The sequence below is a fragment of the Lichenostomus cassidix genome, chromosome 5 (assembly GCF_008360975.1).
Source record: "Lichenostomus cassidix isolate B80296 chromosome 5, HeHo_3.0, whole genome shotgun sequence".
Classification (NCBI taxonomy): Eukaryota; Metazoa; Chordata; class Aves; order Passeriformes; family Meliphagidae; genus Lichenostomus; species Lichenostomus cassidix.
Genome location: NC_139486.1, coordinates 36993436 through 37009674, shown reverse-complemented (window position 1 = coordinate 37009674; position 16239 = coordinate 36993436). Strand labels below are relative to the sequence as shown.

Sequence of the window (16239 nt, the reverse complement as noted above, 5' to 3'; positions counted from 1 at the left end):
GGGGGAGATCGCCCGGCGGCGACCGGACCGGAGCGGACCCGACTCAACCCGACCCTACCGACCCGCGCCGTCGCCCCGCAGCAGGATCTCTCGCGGCTCGCCCCGGCCGGAGCCAGAACTTTGAGCATCCCCGTAGCCTCCCCGAACCCGCCGGTATCGGGCGGCGACGCGGGGCTGCCCCAGCCGCTGTCGCTGTCGCCGCTGCCGCCTGCACGGGCGGTGGGAGCCCCCGCGGCGCCGGGAGCAGGGGGGAGGATGGTGGTGCGGGAGCGATGGAGCTGAAGCGGAGCATGGCGATCCCGCGGCTCCTCGTGCTGGGACTCTGGGCTGCGACACTCCGGGACGTCGCTGCCGTGGCAGGTGAGAGGGGCTGACAGCCCGCGGGTGGCGGCGGGGCAGTGCCCCCCGAGAGCCCGGGTGCGGCGGGAAGGGCTGCGGGGCTCGGCTCCCGCCGCCGGCCGGGTACCCCCGGGCAGCTCCCGCCCCGCCGCCTCTGCGAGTATCGGCAACCCGCTGAGGGTCGCCGGGCAGCAGCGGCCGGGCGCGGTGCCGGGGTGCCTGGTCCGCCCGGTGCGGCGGTCGCGGGGCCTCGGGCAGCCACAGGTGGGGGTCGGGGCCGGCGCATTTTGCCCCTCCCGGCCGGGCACGGGCGGCTCCGCCGTGCTTGTGGGGCCAGCGACGTGGCGCTCGGGAGCCGGCGGGGAGCCCGGGCTGCGCGAGTAGAGTAGCGAGTAATCCTTCCCGGTGTTTGCGGAGGCATTGCTCTGGTATGTGCCTAGCGCGGGCCGTCGCCGAGCAAAGCCGGGCGCTAACGCATTCCTGAGGGGCTTTTGTTGGTTTTTTTCCCCTCCTGAACTCATTTTCCGAAGTTTCACCCCCCAGTCGGCGGGGAAAGGCAGCGTGCTGGAGCGTCTCGGCGCCCCGGCCAGCCTGCTCCCGACTTCAGCGGGAGTTCGGGCTCTGCGCTGTGTGTGGAGGGATGTGCGTGCGGAGACACGGAGCTGGGGAGGCTGTGGCACAGGCTGGATCGCTAGAGTAGTGTCCTAAGGATTCTGAGGAGAAAAAAGCCTTTACCTTGGCATGCATGAGCAGACGTCTTCCTCTCTCCGCTCCCAGCATAACTTCACAAAAAACATATTCTGTTCTTAGGAATCAAAATATTCTGAGGAAGCAAGTTTAAAGAACAAACAAACAAACAAACAAACAGATGTGTAATGTGTTTTGACAAGTAGTGTGTTTGCTTGCTGTCAATTCAGACAACTGCTTGATAAGAAATTTAATACATTTTTATTCCCTATGTGTACATTCACAATCTGCAGCTCTTACAGGCAGGCTTGGTGGAACCTATTTTGGATGAAATTATTTCTTACACAGTCAAGAATGTTGTCAGATGAGGAATGATGAGTGGGAGAGTAGAACGAGGAATAGGTGGAAATTAAAATCCCTATTTGCCTCCTATGTGATTCTTCCTGATACCTGCAGGAAGAGATGCTGCAGCCAAAACTGCATTTTTGACCTGTGAAGTTATTAATAATATCCAATCTCTAATGCTTCATTTTGGTTGCTATTGGTAGAGTGGTTACACTTGGACAATATGTACAACTCTGCCTGAACGCTTGTACTGTCTGTTAATTTCCTGCATAATTGATTCCTGTGCAAACTGAAAACCATAAAAGATCTCTAACTACATTTCTTTGCTTAATTCATGGCTAACTCTTTCAGCAGGGCAGTCTGAAGGATGCTGAGTAGTTTGATTTTCCATGAAGGCACCTGTGAAGAAAATGTCTGTCAATTTGTGCATGTGTTCAGCAGCCTGGCTACATCAGTTTTCTGTAACACAGAGAGAGCTGCTATGAAGCTTTCATGTTATATTCCAGTATTGTGAGTGGTGAAAGGGAGGATGCTTTCTGGCATGCACTGGGACATGTAGTTTGTGTTACATTCGAGTTAAGTAATGGGAGGTTAGATCATCCTCACCCAAGGTGATTAAACCCTTAGCCCAGCAAACGAGCTGTAGCAACTAAACTCAAATGATCAGCTTGTCCGTTTTCCAGTGCTCTCTGTAGATTTGCTAAATGAATAGCAGTAGATTGAAAGTCAAAAGACTTGAGTGTGGGAAACCAACTGGGGAGTCTCATTAAGGAAAGGAATAAAGACTTTCTGCCTGTGTTCTGAGTTTGCTCCTAGACTAGTGGTACTCATCTGGGTACAGGCTGCTGGTGGCAGAGTGCTGGCTGGTCCCACAGTGCTGGTTCCCCTTCTCCCAGCTGTTAGAACCACGCTGTGAGTTCTGTGCTGCTGCTCTGCCCTGTGAGGTGTTGCCCTCGTGGCTGTGGGAGGGTGGCGTTTTGGCAAGAAGGGAAGTGGCACATCCAAAATCTGTGTTGGATCACTGGTAAGGCTGTAACAGAGTTTGAGAGCAACAGGGCTGCTCACTTAGCAGCACTTTCTGACTGGCTCTGTGGGCTAGCAAGGCATCCTGTGAGAAGCTGACCAGCCAGTGAAGTGGATGAAGTTGTAATGTACTGTGATACATGGCCAGGCAAGAGTGATGGAGTAATTTTTTTCTGAAGGATGTGGAGTCCACTGCCAGGGCATAATACTGGACTAGGTTAGACCTGTTCTGGTCTGTCAGTCCTGTGCCACTGCATAGGGAATAGCCACTCTCCCTAACAAAACTAACTTTACATTTATTTTCTACATTCCTGCTTTCCCACGGTCTCTTTTGATCTTCTGGTTCCTCCTTTATATGCCTTTCTTTCTTAAATGTGCTTAGATAGTTGGCTTCCGTGTCTTCTCATGGTAACAAATTCCATACATTCGTTTCTGCTTGAGGGAAACACTCCCCATCCACCCACTCATGTAACAGTGCTCCAGGCCAAATTCTGATCACGTTTGTGTCACCATAAACCTGAGCAGCTTCACCAGCTCTGGCCCTGCTGCTCTGGGGTCGCAATGGTGTAGTTCTGGGTATAATGTGGTCGTTTGGCTGGACTGAAGGGTCCTCCAGGCAGCTCATTTAGCACACACCCACATCACGCGACAGAAATATCTGTTCTCTAAACAGTTCTGCTCCTCAGTGAGGTATGCTGTGGAATAGGCTTTGCTTTCATGGGTTTTGCAAATTGCAGAGAAGCTCTCTGTAATGCAAGGGAACAGTGTATGCTGAATAACAAGACATAATTGATTCTTTCTCATATCCAGTCTCTTTACAAATGCATACAATGGAGCAAGCATGATGATTTCTTAGCAGCACGAGAACACCGTAGCTTAAATTCAGGCCTGGGGAAAAGAGGGAGGTGTGGTTGCGTGTTGAACGAATGCAGTTAGCACTGCTGGATCACTGACATGGCGAAGCTCCCGGCGTTTCTGTGCGTGTCTGCTTGGGCACTGCTCTGCAGAACATCACCCTGCTGTTACATGAGTTGAAAAAATCCCCATGTACACACTGAACCACCACTTTTCTCCAGCTGTTGTACTTTCAGTGCTTGCCTTTGGCTATTGCTTAGCAGACATAGTAGAGCAGTGCTGAAACTAACACACTCCGCTGCAGCGTGTGCTGGTAGGGTATGTAACTCCAGACCACCAACCTAGAGTAATTTGCTGTACTCCAACCCCCCTTCTTCTGGGGGTGGGGCGGAGTAGTATTTTTTTTTTAGGTATGAAATTTACAGGACCTCCAATCAAATTAAAGGTGTCCCAGGGTCAACCCGTGAAACTAAATTGCAGCCTCGAGGGAATGGAAGATCCCGAGATGTTGTGGATCAAGGACGGAGCAGTGGTGCAAAGCGTAGACCAGGTGTACATTCCAGTAGATGAAGAACACTGGATCGGCTTCCTCAGGTACAGCAGATGCAGAGAAAGAAGAATATCGTGGAAACAGTTTTCTGCTGTCAGCTATATCTCTGCAACTGCAATGCCCTCAGTGGGGCAGGGTCCTTAGGTCTGCAGTTCACTTTGTGGCAAGGGCATAACTGAGAGCAGAACTGAAGCCACTGAGCGCTGAGATTTTATGCACTAGAACCATACTGGTTTTCTGACTACTGTGGGAACAGGTGCTTTGCTAATGCTTGTGATGCTCGAGACGTGACTTCAAGGTGAAAGGATGTTCTTGCCTTGTTTACACATCTTGTTCTGCCATGCAGCAGCATAAGTAGGTTTTCTCTCTTGTATTCATCCTGTTCTCTTACTCTCTCTTTTGAGCTGTCAGTCTGCCTAAAGGGTGAGGATTGTTAATTGAAATGAGACTCCCAGGACTACATCCCCTTCCTTTCTTTAAGGAGGAGTGTTTGTCCTCTGAACTATTCCTGATTCATTTTGCAATGAATCCTAATTCACTCCTAATACACTTACAGTACATGGTATCAGTCCTGCCCCATTCAGAGGCATGAAAACCCTCGTGCAAAGCCGATCTCTGTACCTTTATTTCAGCAGAAGAGGGATGTCAGCTAGTTTTGAAAGTACTGAGTTAAACAAGACCCAAGGTTCTGCTCTGTCTTTTTTTATGCATTAAAAGAGCTTGTACAGGCAAACATACCAATACCATGAGAGCTCAAAACTGTTGACTGACTGAGAATCATTCTTCCCTGAGCTCTTGCTTCATCTTGTCCTAGGTTTCTTGGATTGACATTGCACAGAGTCTCCAGTTCCACTGACTAAAAGTCTCTGTGTTAAAGCTGGTCTGTAAAAAACATTTTGGTGGGAAAAAACATCTGTGCACAGTAAAACTATTGCATAACATTGTGTTGTGGAAACAGTTTGTCTTGAAACTATACTGTTTACTTCCCGCCAGTTCGACTAGTTAGCTCTGTCCTTTTCTATCTCAGTCTGATCTCCTTTCTTGCCTCTTGTTTTCCTCCACTGATAACTCTCTGCAGCACCAGAGAAAAGTTAGGGTGCTAAATCTGGATGTGTCTGAATCTTTTTCTCCTTTTTTCTTTCTTCTCCTAAAGAGATCATTTCTACCACCCACGTGTGACTCTCTGCTGTGATCACTGTGTTTCAGACCATGGGCAGGACAGCTGATGCCATTTGGAGGTCCAGCTCTGAAAATCAGGCTGTAGTGGGTCCATTTTGCGCATTTCGGCAAACACTCTCCCTTTTCTGTCTTCCTTCCTGAGCTGCTCTTCCCCTTCTCCAAGGAGGACTGCTAGCTTTAGCAAGGTGGGCACCAGCTCTGCGGAGGATCCCTGCATGGCAGCAGACGCATGGCTGCACATCCCACGGGGAGCAGTCCACACTGGTGCTCTCAGAGTCACACTGTTGCCTTTGGTAGCTGAGACCTCCTGGCTTTGGGACCAAATTCTGCCCTTGCTCACCATGCACCAGCGTAACCCCTTGAAATCACAAACTGGGAGGCCCAAGGAGTTTTGCAGAGTGAGCTGCTCTTGGGGTCAAAATAGGACTGAGCACAGCTGAGCTGAGGGGGACCCTTTTCTGACCCATCTGCTCCTGTACGAGGCTGGTGCCGGTCCTGTCACCTGAGGCAAAGCAGTCGAGCTCGTTGGAGGTTTGCAGTTTGGAGTTTCCAGCTTGCTCAGATGTTGTAGGCCAAGCTGTCGCACTTGAAGGCTAGCTAGAGTCATGATTCAGGATTGAGATGACCCTTTCCTATCCTCAGAGGACGCAGATGACTGGTTTTCTACGAGGATGTTTTGGAGGAAGACTGTCTGCTCTGCGAGGACTCTCTCCACCCACTTTAGAGAGGAGCCTCCCATCTCTGCTGTTTTGCCATGTGCTTTGTGCTGGCTGGCTGTTGATCTCCTTCCAGAGCTGGCTGTGTGTCAGTGGGTGTTTTCCATGCATCTGGTTTGCCAAACACTGGAGGGTCCTTTGGGGCAAAAACATGCTTTATCCACATAAAATATCGATATGGCTTTTGACTTTTTTCAGCTTGAAATCCGTCGAGCGGACAGATTCTGGGAAGTACTGGTGCCAGGTTGAGAACGGGGGGAAGAAGGAAGAATCACAACAAGTGTGGCTCATAGTGGAAGGTAAGGAGGAGTAGTAGTGCTGGTTTCCTTTCAGGGCTGACCCACCAATATGCTCTAGGTCGGAGTGGTGAGAGCAGATTGCTCCAGTGACAGGCTTCTTGGCTCTGAGCCATTGCTGCTAACTGCAGGGAGATCGCTACAGAGCAGGAGTAAGAAATAGGAGAACTGCTTCAAAGAGCAGAGCTGTCAGTTCATTACCTTCTGGTTTTATTTTGGCACGCTAGGAAACAAGATCTTTTCATGCAAACACATTTATTTCCAGCTTCTAAATCCATTATTGCGGTTATCTCTAAATAATTCAGAGAGGTGTGAATAATTCAGGTTGAAAGGGATCCATGGACTCATCTGGTCCACCCCATTTCTCAAAGCAGGGTCACAGCTTGGTTCTGTGTCTCAGCCAAACAGGTCTTTGTGGGCCAGGTACAGTTTTAACTCAGTTGTGAGTTTTGGGAGAAGTGCTGTACATCAGCACTTCATAGCTGTGACTGCTCCACGTGCCACTTTGCTGTCCAGGGTTGTCTGATATGAATAGCTTCTACATGGCTGCCCGTAAGTCACGCAAGGCAGTGTGGGTTGGTGGCTTCTTACTTTCTCTAGTCTCATTTCCCATGAGCTGTGATTCTGTTAGATCCTTACCCTAGTAGTCATAGGATGGTGTAATATTTGGTGAAGAAGTTGACAGGAACAGTGCTTTTGCAGCAAGAAATAGTTTTTTGGATGTATTTAGTAACATTTTAGGCTAGAGCTGAATTGACAATCCTAAACAGGGGGGAGCAGGGAGGGTGTCGTGGGAGGTGATGTGGTCTGGGTGTTTTACAGCAAAGGTCTTGCTCACTCAGAGCATGGAAACATTCATAGCAGCTCTCACAAGAAGAGTAACACATTCTGCCTTCTGTAAATCCCAGGCTTTTTTCCACCTAAATTTTCAGGTACAATTTTAACTGGAGAATGTAGCTTACAACTTAAAACACTTTCTTGTGCAGTTTCAATTTCTGTGCAATTACTATGGCCTGCTCCAGAGAGGGCTGCATTTACATGGTGGGTGCATCAGGAGTGACTGGGGAGCTCAGCATGCTAAGCTATCTGAAAAAACCAAGGTGCCCTTCTGACTGCGCAGGCCAAAAGTATCAAAGTCACAAAAAACAGCTGCAGTTGGGTAAGGCAGAGTGTGTTGAGAATGAAGGCCAAGGCTTACAGCAGAAGTGAAGAAAATGCAACCAGATGCCTTTATGAGAAAAGCAAGTATCACATAAGGTAGTTAAACTTGAACTGAGCATGTAATCATGTGTAAAGGGAGTTGGTGGATAAAATTAAAAATTAACAAGTAGTGATAAGAGGTGGATTTTTAAAAATGTGTCAGCTCTTAGTGTAAAAAAACACCTGGGAATGCAAAAGCCTATCAGTCCCACCTTCGCTGTTATCTGTATGTATTTCTTGTCTGGGTGTGCCAGCTTTGTCTGGCAGTGTTTGCTGTATTGATAGCAACTGTCCTCTGACTGAGACAGGATCTTTACTCTGGTGATTTGCAGCTTTCAGTAGGGGCTGACATGCTTCACTGTGGCACACAAGCAAGTGTGGACTATTGGTGATCAAACTCAAAGTGAGCTTGACTGGATTTCTGTGCTGTATAATATCTGCCTTGAGATCTGCTTAGGTAGATTGTATCTGCCAGAATTGTTAGCAATGGTATTTGAACTGTTTTTGCAATAAAAATGTTTGATCTTATGAAAGACATCTTGGAATTTACAAAAACAAAATTATTTTGAACCTCTTTCCTGGTTTAGAAACTAGACGCTGGCCTTACTGAGAGCATGATAGTGTTTGATGCCTGGAGAGGTGATCTCAGTGGCACACTGTGGAGTGTTACAAACACGGATTATGTTTCTTACAGAATTTTCCTTCTGAAATTACACCTCTGGCTATATGGGTGTTCCTGGGGCTGCTATCCCCCATTGTGGCTACAGTCAGAGCCCAAGCCACACCTGCGTGGACACATTCCTCTGAATTAAGACTCTAAAAACAGAGCTGTACCAAAACAAATCAGCCTTATAGGTTGGATGCTGGCTTGAAAGTGGGAATAGGGGATCATTTCCTTGTTTTGCCACTGATTTCATGACTGCTGGCCACTCAGTGCCTCCGTGGTGCATCTGTGAAAAGGATGTGTTGGCACTCACCTCTTATACCAGGAACTGGGAGCTAAATGTGTCACAGGTAGTGAGCTGTCCAGGTAACATATGGACGGGGGCAGTGCGAGTTCCTCAGCTGGATGAGTCAGCTGCACTCCCTCAACTGTGAGAGTTTTTAATTGTGGTCTTGTCTGCTCTGTTTAGCTGCTCCCAAAGTGAGAAAACCTGCCGAGCTGGGCAGGATCTTCCTGAAAGTTTACCTTGGGTGTCATGACAAATGGACAGGAGGCAGGGATCCTGCTCACAGGTAGAGAAATGGTGACTGTTTTCCCTTCTGATCTTCCTTAGAGAAGGAGGGCAAAGCAGGCAGAGGTGTTGCAGCTGGTATCACAAATGCTTACTCATTTTTATTGTTATTGTATGAATGCAATAAAAAAATGAAGTACATTATGTCAGCAAAAACCAGCAGTATGCCATGATGATGGATATACCCGTCCTTAACATTAGCCTTTGCACAGATAGGCACTGTCATTTCTCAAGAAACTTGGGTTTAGACCTGTATTAATCTGTTCATTTACTTGCTACTGTAAAGGAAGGAAGCAAGCAAGGCACAAAGGAACTGCCACCTGAAAGAGACAAGCAGTGACTGGACAGTCAGTGAAAGACTGAGGAAAGCACTTTTGGCTGTAGCTTGGGCGAAATCTCAAGCATTAGGCTTCTAAATACCTGTTTTGGCACCTATATTAATTGCCTGCTGGTGGAGGTGCTCAACATCTGCCACACCAGTGGGAGCCCTTGGACCTGTCATCTTTGGCCAGGGACAGACAGTGTAATTTCAGCATGTGATGCACAAGCTTCGCAGTTCCTCTGTTTCTGTGAGGCAACAGATCAGTTTCCAGAACACACTTTTCCAGCTGAGAATACCTGACTTTGGAGTAAGTGCAGTTGGTAGCAGCAGTGCTTGACACACAAAAATTTCTGTATAGAAGGGAATGGAACATTCTCTGGGTGTTCAGCTCTTTCACCAATCACCAGAAATACATACTGGCTGTCCTGCATGGTCAGCACTGGTGCTGATGGCTGGTGAAATTTGTGCTACTGGTTTGGAGCGCTGAAACCACAAGAGTTTTGGCATTGCCCATAAGAGGAACCACATCTCTCGATGTGTCAAATTACACTCAGCTATTGCCACTTAGGGATGACCTGAGGAAAGTGGCATTGCAGCTGCGTTCCCTGTGGGCCTAATCTGAGACCCGTTGTACCAACCAGGAGTCTTTCCATGGTGGGGAACAGATAATTATTGAGAGAGCTGTGTCCGTGGATAGCCTTCAGCTCTGCAACAAATTACCCCGACTCCAAGGCAGCCCAGTTGTTGTGGTGTTAGAGTGTGCTGGAAGGCATCTCCAGTCAATTAAGCTCCAGACAGAGCTTTGTAAATGCTGCCAGGCTCTCACCGCGGGGATGCTTTCCTCAATCATGGGTTTGTTAAAGCCGGTAGTTCAACGCTTTCTCAAGCTTCACTTTTTAGTGCATGGCAAGAAGTATCTGCAGCTGGATTAGCTGTCTTTTAAAGTGGTGTCTGCCACCACTGAAGTTATTGACTGTTGCCTCTTTAAGGTCCGATCTCTCCAGCTGAAAAATTGAAAAAATACTACCAGTAAAAGCTGTTTCACAGGGGAGTCTTGAATTGAAAGTGGTTTTTCAAAGGCATTTTGGGAAGCAAGCACTCTTTCTCTCTGACTTCTAGTGGTAATATTTAGGCATCCATGCCCTGAGGTGATCCAGCATATCTGACCCTTGGTTCTTGTGAAGGGCCGAGTGCGTCAGATTCGGCATAGCAGCAGGACAGGTGGGTGTCCAGTGTTGGGCACTGGTATTAGTGGAAATAAAGAACAGGCAGTTGCTGCAGTTATTGTCACTTGTCTGTTGCTTTTCTAGGTGTGCCCTACTTTACTGTGGAACCTGAGGATGTGTCCGTGTCCCCTAATGCCCCATTTCATATGGCCTGTGCTGCTGTTGGTCCCCCTGAACCTGTGACAATTGTCTGGTGGATGGGAGACTCTAGAGTGGGGCTTCCAGACGTTTCCCCCTCCATCTTAAACGTGTCAGGTAAGGCTGCTGCCACTGCAGGGGATCACTTGGAGTATCAGAAGAGGGGAAGAACTCTCTTCTGATCATGCCTTGAACACTGAGTAGCCACGTAGTGTGGGAATGGCCTTTCACTTTGTATTAAGGGTTGAGTGGTCATGATCACATACAAAGATTATCTCGAGGGGTGATGATTGCTCAGTGTGTTTTCTGCTGGCTTGAGGCACAAGAATTTGGGTGTGGCTAGCACTCCTGTTAAAGATGCTACTGAACAGGTGATGCATTGGGTGCCTCTTGCTCCACCTCCTGGAGGGTGTTCATGGTTATATTAAATGACTTGGTGCCATTTCTGTTGGCACTTTCCAAGCATTGACATGTAACAGATGCCATCCCCTCCATCTGTGCACAGCCCTGTCACGCACTGCTTTCCCCTCTCTTACCTACCCCCATCTCTGTTCTTGCAGGCTTGATGGAAGCTCTTACCATTAAAATCTGACTACCTCATTGTATCAGTGCTGAAATGGGCTGGTTAATACCCTTCAAGACCAAGATTTGCCCCAGAGCAGAGCCTTTCTCAGGAGGGTCAGCAGTAAAACTCAGGAGCCAGCAGGTGTTAGGGCCTGTCTTCAGACCACTTTCAGGGAAGGGCGATGTATCTCCACCAGGAACTGACTGCAGCTACTCTTGTTAGCTCTTAAAAGTACCTTTATTCTAGTTAGTTGTCAGACAGCCTTGTGTTACACATTCTCTTTGCTGCTGTTCTATTATTCTCAGCAGCCCTGACCCGAAGTTGAGCTAGTTACTTAGAAAAGGTTTTACAACTGAAAGTCATCTCTGGGGCCTCCTTATCAGTGTTAATACAGTTACACCCAGGTGAGTTTTTGTATGTCTTTGGCCATCCTTTGAACTATCCAGTCCTATTCAGGCTTCCCTTAGAACCTTATTTATACACAAATCAAAACCTAATTTGTGATTTGCAATGGTTTTAATCATCTGCTCCCTCTCTTACGTAGCAACTGTTCCAAGTTGGAAATGAAAACTGCTCCCTTATGATATAATCTGCCTGTTGAAATGGAAACTGAAAAGATGAATAGTCAAGAAGGGAAAGACAATAAAAACATAAGTCACCCTTCCTCCACTAAACTCATCCCATGGTGCCTCACAAAACTTCTGTCTTTGTGGGGCAGTGGCTTGGAGGCCTGAAGAAGGACATCTGCTCCTAGTGATTCTCCAAATGAATTGCTGGTTTGCATATTGTCATCAGCACCTTTATTTGCATTCAGTGTTCTTTGGGATGTTCTTTAGGCACATCCTCTGTCATTGCACTTTGGGGTGTCTCTTGGGCATATCCTGTCTTTGCAACTGAAAAAAGGTAGCAGGACACAACCTGCGTGGTTGGATTACCAAAGCATGTTAAAAAAGACATTTGGTAAGAAAACAAGCATTGCTAACTGCTGAAAGTATCATGCTCTGAAGAAAATAGGAACAAAATACTTGGTTGAAAAGCAAGCATTTAGAAGGTTCAGCAATGTTGTATTTGGAAAGCAGTGCTGGCATGGCGCTAGGGAACATGCAGTTCCAGGTTTGTGGTGTGTTTTGTGTTTTCCTCAGGGCAGGGCTGTGTTAGGTTCTGTCTTGGGGCAGGCCTACCACATCAGGTGCTGCTCTGCCATGCTTCCTGGCCTTCAGCCTGCTGGCAGCATCTTCCTCTGATTCACAGGGACCAGAATAGCACTACCTCCTCTCTTCCATTACACCTTCTTTGCAATGCTGTTAATCTCAGGCTTGGGAGATGAGTCAAAGGTCAAAGACACTGTGTAAGCTGCTGTGTGCAGCTCTGAAATGTTTTTCCTTCCTAAATTGTGTGCCAACAGTGCACCAATCTTTAACTTTTCTCAGACAGAGCCTCTTAAGGCAACTGAGGGCCAAGTCAAGTGGCAATAGTTGTTGGACACAGTTTTCCATGCAGTCTTCCAATCTCTCTCAATTCTGATTAATTTACTATACCTATATGCATTTTGGAGCTGCCAGACATCAGTATGATGCCATGTTCAGGCCCTGTGGGATGGATGCATGCATGCATGCATGCATGCTCACAGAAGACGGGGAACCTTATTCTTATTTGTATTGCCCCTGAAAAGTGTTTCAGTGCTGATGCACTAGCATTTAACTTCCACTTTCTTTACATGTCTTCAAAAGTCTGATGCAAGGTGAGGGGCAGGTGGGCGTTGACTTGAAATAGGCAGCATCTGGTAGGAAGTTTGCCTGGGCTTATAGCCTAGTTAGAAGATGAATGTTGCTGAGGTGTAGGCTGAGGCCCAAAGCATTGGGCTTTGTATAAGCTCACAGATTAGCACAATCCTTGCTCCAAAGATGCTCACCAGAATGTGAGAAGCAGACTGTACTGCCTGAGTACTATGAGCTGTCGTCCTGACAGATTCTTCCTTCTTTTTCAGTGCTTTCTGACACTTCCATGGAAGCTTTTTTACATTGCCACACTCCCTCCATTAAAAATGTGTTTAGCACATTATTTACACTGAAATCCACATGCCTCTGAGTGGCACCCAGCTCACCCCTCCAACTGCCTGTACAGCTTGAGCTGGATGTCACAAATAATTGAAATTCTACTGAAGGTTGAAGCTGGATTATATAGCTGTTTGTGTTTCCTTACCTTTTCTTGGCTGATTTCCAGGTATTAATCAAAGCACAGTTTTCTCCTGCGAAGCTCACAACGTAAAGGGACTGTCTTCATCTCGGAGTGCCACTGTTCAAATTAAAGGTGAGAGACTGGGTGCAAGAGACTGGGCAAGGGCCTTGGGTTTGCTGTCTGGGGAGGGAAGGCAGGGCTGCTTAATGCAAGGAGTTGCTTCAAAGCTGCCAGCAGTGGTTGGAACTCTGAGCAGTTGAAACAATGCTTTGTGTTCTAACAGCAATTCCCACTTCCTATGCAGGGCTGTATCTCAGGCTTTTGAAAATAATCCATATCTGATTCAACAGTGGAAATGTGATGTCAAATGACAGTTTTTCCTTGAGAAGGAGAGAGCTGGGGCTATTAAACTGTTTGTGAGAGATGAAGCTGATATAAATCTGTAGCAGGGAAGGTTTTCCCTCTTAGGGATAGGTGGCTCGTGTTAGAGCTAGAGGCCATTACTTCTGCTTGCTTTTATTAGCATCACATTGGATGCTGAAAAACGTCAATGAAGGTGATCAACAGTGGCAGTAAGATCTGCTCATCCACACTGGTTTTATGGATTTTTTTTTTTTTTATTCTTTGCTCTTTAAAAACTCATTGAAAAAAATCCTAGCCTGTGCATGACCACTTGCCATTTGGGAGTCTCCAGGCTGATGTGACATTTCCTCTGTTCCTCCAGGTGACTGAAATGGGGATAATCAGAGTAATCAGCTCTTCCCTTCCTCTTCATGTTGAGATGCTTCTGCATTAGAATTTTTAGTCATGCTTTAATGCACTTTTAATTATATGACCATCAGTTCCAGGAGAGGCATGGCACAAAAATCATTTGTTCCAAGTGGTAGCTTATTGCTCAGCACAAATACAAGCAATCCTTTATGTCTGTATCAGTATCAGAACTCACAGTTGAAGTAGCTAATGTTCATTAAGGGACAGATCAAAATCCAGCTGTAATCTACTGCTCTTGGAGTGTGTTTTTGTTCAGGACATTGTGGTTACTGCTATGCCAAGAATGCAGTATGTTGGACTAGTAAGATTTATAACTTAATTTAAAACCATTGGGAGTTGTTGCCTTAAAGGCTTGTCTACACCGGGGAGTTAGTTATTGTGGAATATATCTTCTATGGGTATTTTTATCCTGGGATGGAATTTAGCTCACAAAGCTATTGCACTTTAAAAAAATCTCATCAAGCCATAATTAGAAAAAAGCATTTAGCATAAGCAAGCTTTATTACTTTTTAAATGTTAATACAGATTATTACTATTTTTTTAAATATTAATAAGATGAAGGGGTAAAGACCTCAGAAGTCTCTCATTTCCCAGCAATTATATTTAGCTGAAAAGTGCTCCACGGGGGTCAATCATCAGCTAATGGATCCACACAGCCTGTTTAGGAGGGTCTTATTGCCATTGCACACTTGTGTCATGCACACACATTCTCGAGGTGAGAAACAGCAAGCTTAAGTGACTCAACAACTGTTGCACCAGTGTGTGGCATGTCCTAGAGACAAAAGTCAGGTTTTGAATAGCAAGTCTAGTGCTGGTGTCATGAAAGTTATATCTCTAAAACCTCAAAGATATGTCTATAAAAGTAGTTATAAATCTGCCTAAATGATGAGGCTTTTCTTAATAGAAAAACTTCGAAGATCTAGTACAGCCCTGTTAAAATTAAAGCAAAGCTCCTAATCAGCAGAAATAGGGCAGGCCCAAATAATGTTTATTTAGTTCTTGATCCTGTGAACATGCAGAATTCAGTTAAATTACTCCTGGGAGTAGTTGTCTGCACATGCATGTTCAGGGCCTTCCTCTCTTACACAAACCCATCTGCTAATGAGGACTCTAAAATCTTTCTACAGTTTTTTAAACAATTAGCTTCTTCTGTGTTTCCAGAGGCAAATATTTTTGCTAGGACATTGACAAACTGTTAACATTTCTTCCTATTTGCTCCTGTTGTTGTTCATTATCTATTCTCTGTAGTGCCCACAATGTGCTGGGTGTACTCCAAGCAGAAAATTACTGTTATTGTAGCCCACAGTCCCCAGCCGTGTACAAAGCCCCATTGTTCAGCCACTCTCCAAGCACAGAGGAAGTTAACTCTCATTATGTTAACACTCAAGGTCCTGTTCTCAGGCGGGCTTTGCTCTCCTTTATGTGTGCAGCTAATACTTTTAGGGTTGTATCCCGTGTTTCAGAGCACAACAGGAAACAGCCGCCCACAGTTTTTTCCCAAGAGATGATGGGGGAATGCTTCTGGCCCTTCTACAGTTTGCAGAGTTAGGGGAAGGTGCTAGCAAGCCAGCCCTCCTCAGCTGCTGTCTCCTTTACACAGGGGTTGTGTTAGTTGATTTTTTATTCTCACTGGTGGCACAGCACATGCCTCCTTTGGGCCTGTGATCCAGTGTTGAAAATTACGTATTGCTAAGCCCAGAAGTTACAAGTGTGTCTGCAAAAGCTTGAGTTATGGGCAATATTTCAACAATTCCCAAGTAAGAAGTAAAAGCAAGCTTTTTTTCCCCTCAAAGAGTTTACAGACCTGAACATTGACATCAAAAGAGAATGAAATGAAGGTGCAGGAAAGTCTAAGGTAACTCGCAAAGAACTTCTTGCCCAGCTTCCATCCCAGACCCTTGCTCTGCTGCCCCACCTCCCACCACACACCCTGTTCTCACCGAGGTGGCAGGCCCCTGCCCTGGTAACTGGTTAACCAGACAACAAAGGATTTATAGGGTTAATCTGTGCCACCATCTATTCCCTGCCCATTCTCTCCTCTAGGCCCTCTGTAGAGTCCTGGGAGGGGCCTTTGTGCTCTGCATTTCTCCTGCAAGATGACCCTGTGGAGATGCTGAAGGCAGCAGTATTGTGGTTGTCCTTGGTGCAGTGAAAAAGGTGCTCTCTGGCAGAGTAGAAGATGTAGCTGGAGAAATCCTGGCTTGCAATTAGTTTTCCACTGCTGCCTTCTGATGGACACAACTCAGGAGAGGTGGAAAATTTGATCTGCAGGCAGAGACTTGTCCTGAGGATGGGTTTTTGAAAGAGGACTCCTGAGGTACAATTTGTTGAGGTGCTACAGGAAAAGTATTACAGCATCAGATAGAATTTTTTTAAATGAGAAAAAGGTCAGGGGAGAGGTTAGTATTCATGAAGCTGCTAATTGTGTGAGGAGTGAGGTGCCTGAATGAAAACTCAGAGGTGAAAAAGAGATGGTGAGTGGAAGAATAGGAAGTAACTATGTGGAGTTGCAGTGAGAGGAAAGGAGAGGTCAAAGGGAAGCATCAAGGATCCTAAAAGGCAGCCAAGCACTTGGGTGCTGTGCTGTGGTGGTAGGAAGCACAAGCATCTGATT

General features: G+C 46.6%; 1 protein-coding gene across 5 annotated transcripts in view; it reads left to right on the top strand.

Moving 5' to 3' along the window:
• TYRO3 (TYRO3 protein tyrosine kinase) overlaps positions 1 to 16239 on the top strand; it is a 41562-nt gene continuing 25323 nt past the window's right edge. Inside the window, exons 1-5 of one of the 5 annotated variants that reach the window (XM_085062380.1) lie at positions 1 to 360; positions 3646 to 3843; positions 5893 to 5993; positions 10058 to 10228; positions 12900 to 12986. In XM_085062380.1, coding sequence (XP_084918506.1) covers positions 3662 to 3843; positions 5893 to 5993; positions 10058 to 10228; positions 12900 to 12986 — 541 coding nt within the window. In that variant the 5' untranslated portion in view covers positions 1 to 360; positions 3646 to 3661. Of the gene's footprint in view, positions 361 to 3645; positions 3844 to 5005; positions 5164 to 5892; positions 5994 to 10057; positions 10229 to 12899; positions 12987 to 16239 lie in introns of those variants that run through there. The other 4 variants (XM_085062379.1, XM_085062383.1, XM_085062382.1 and 1 more) reach the window with 4 other exon arrangements.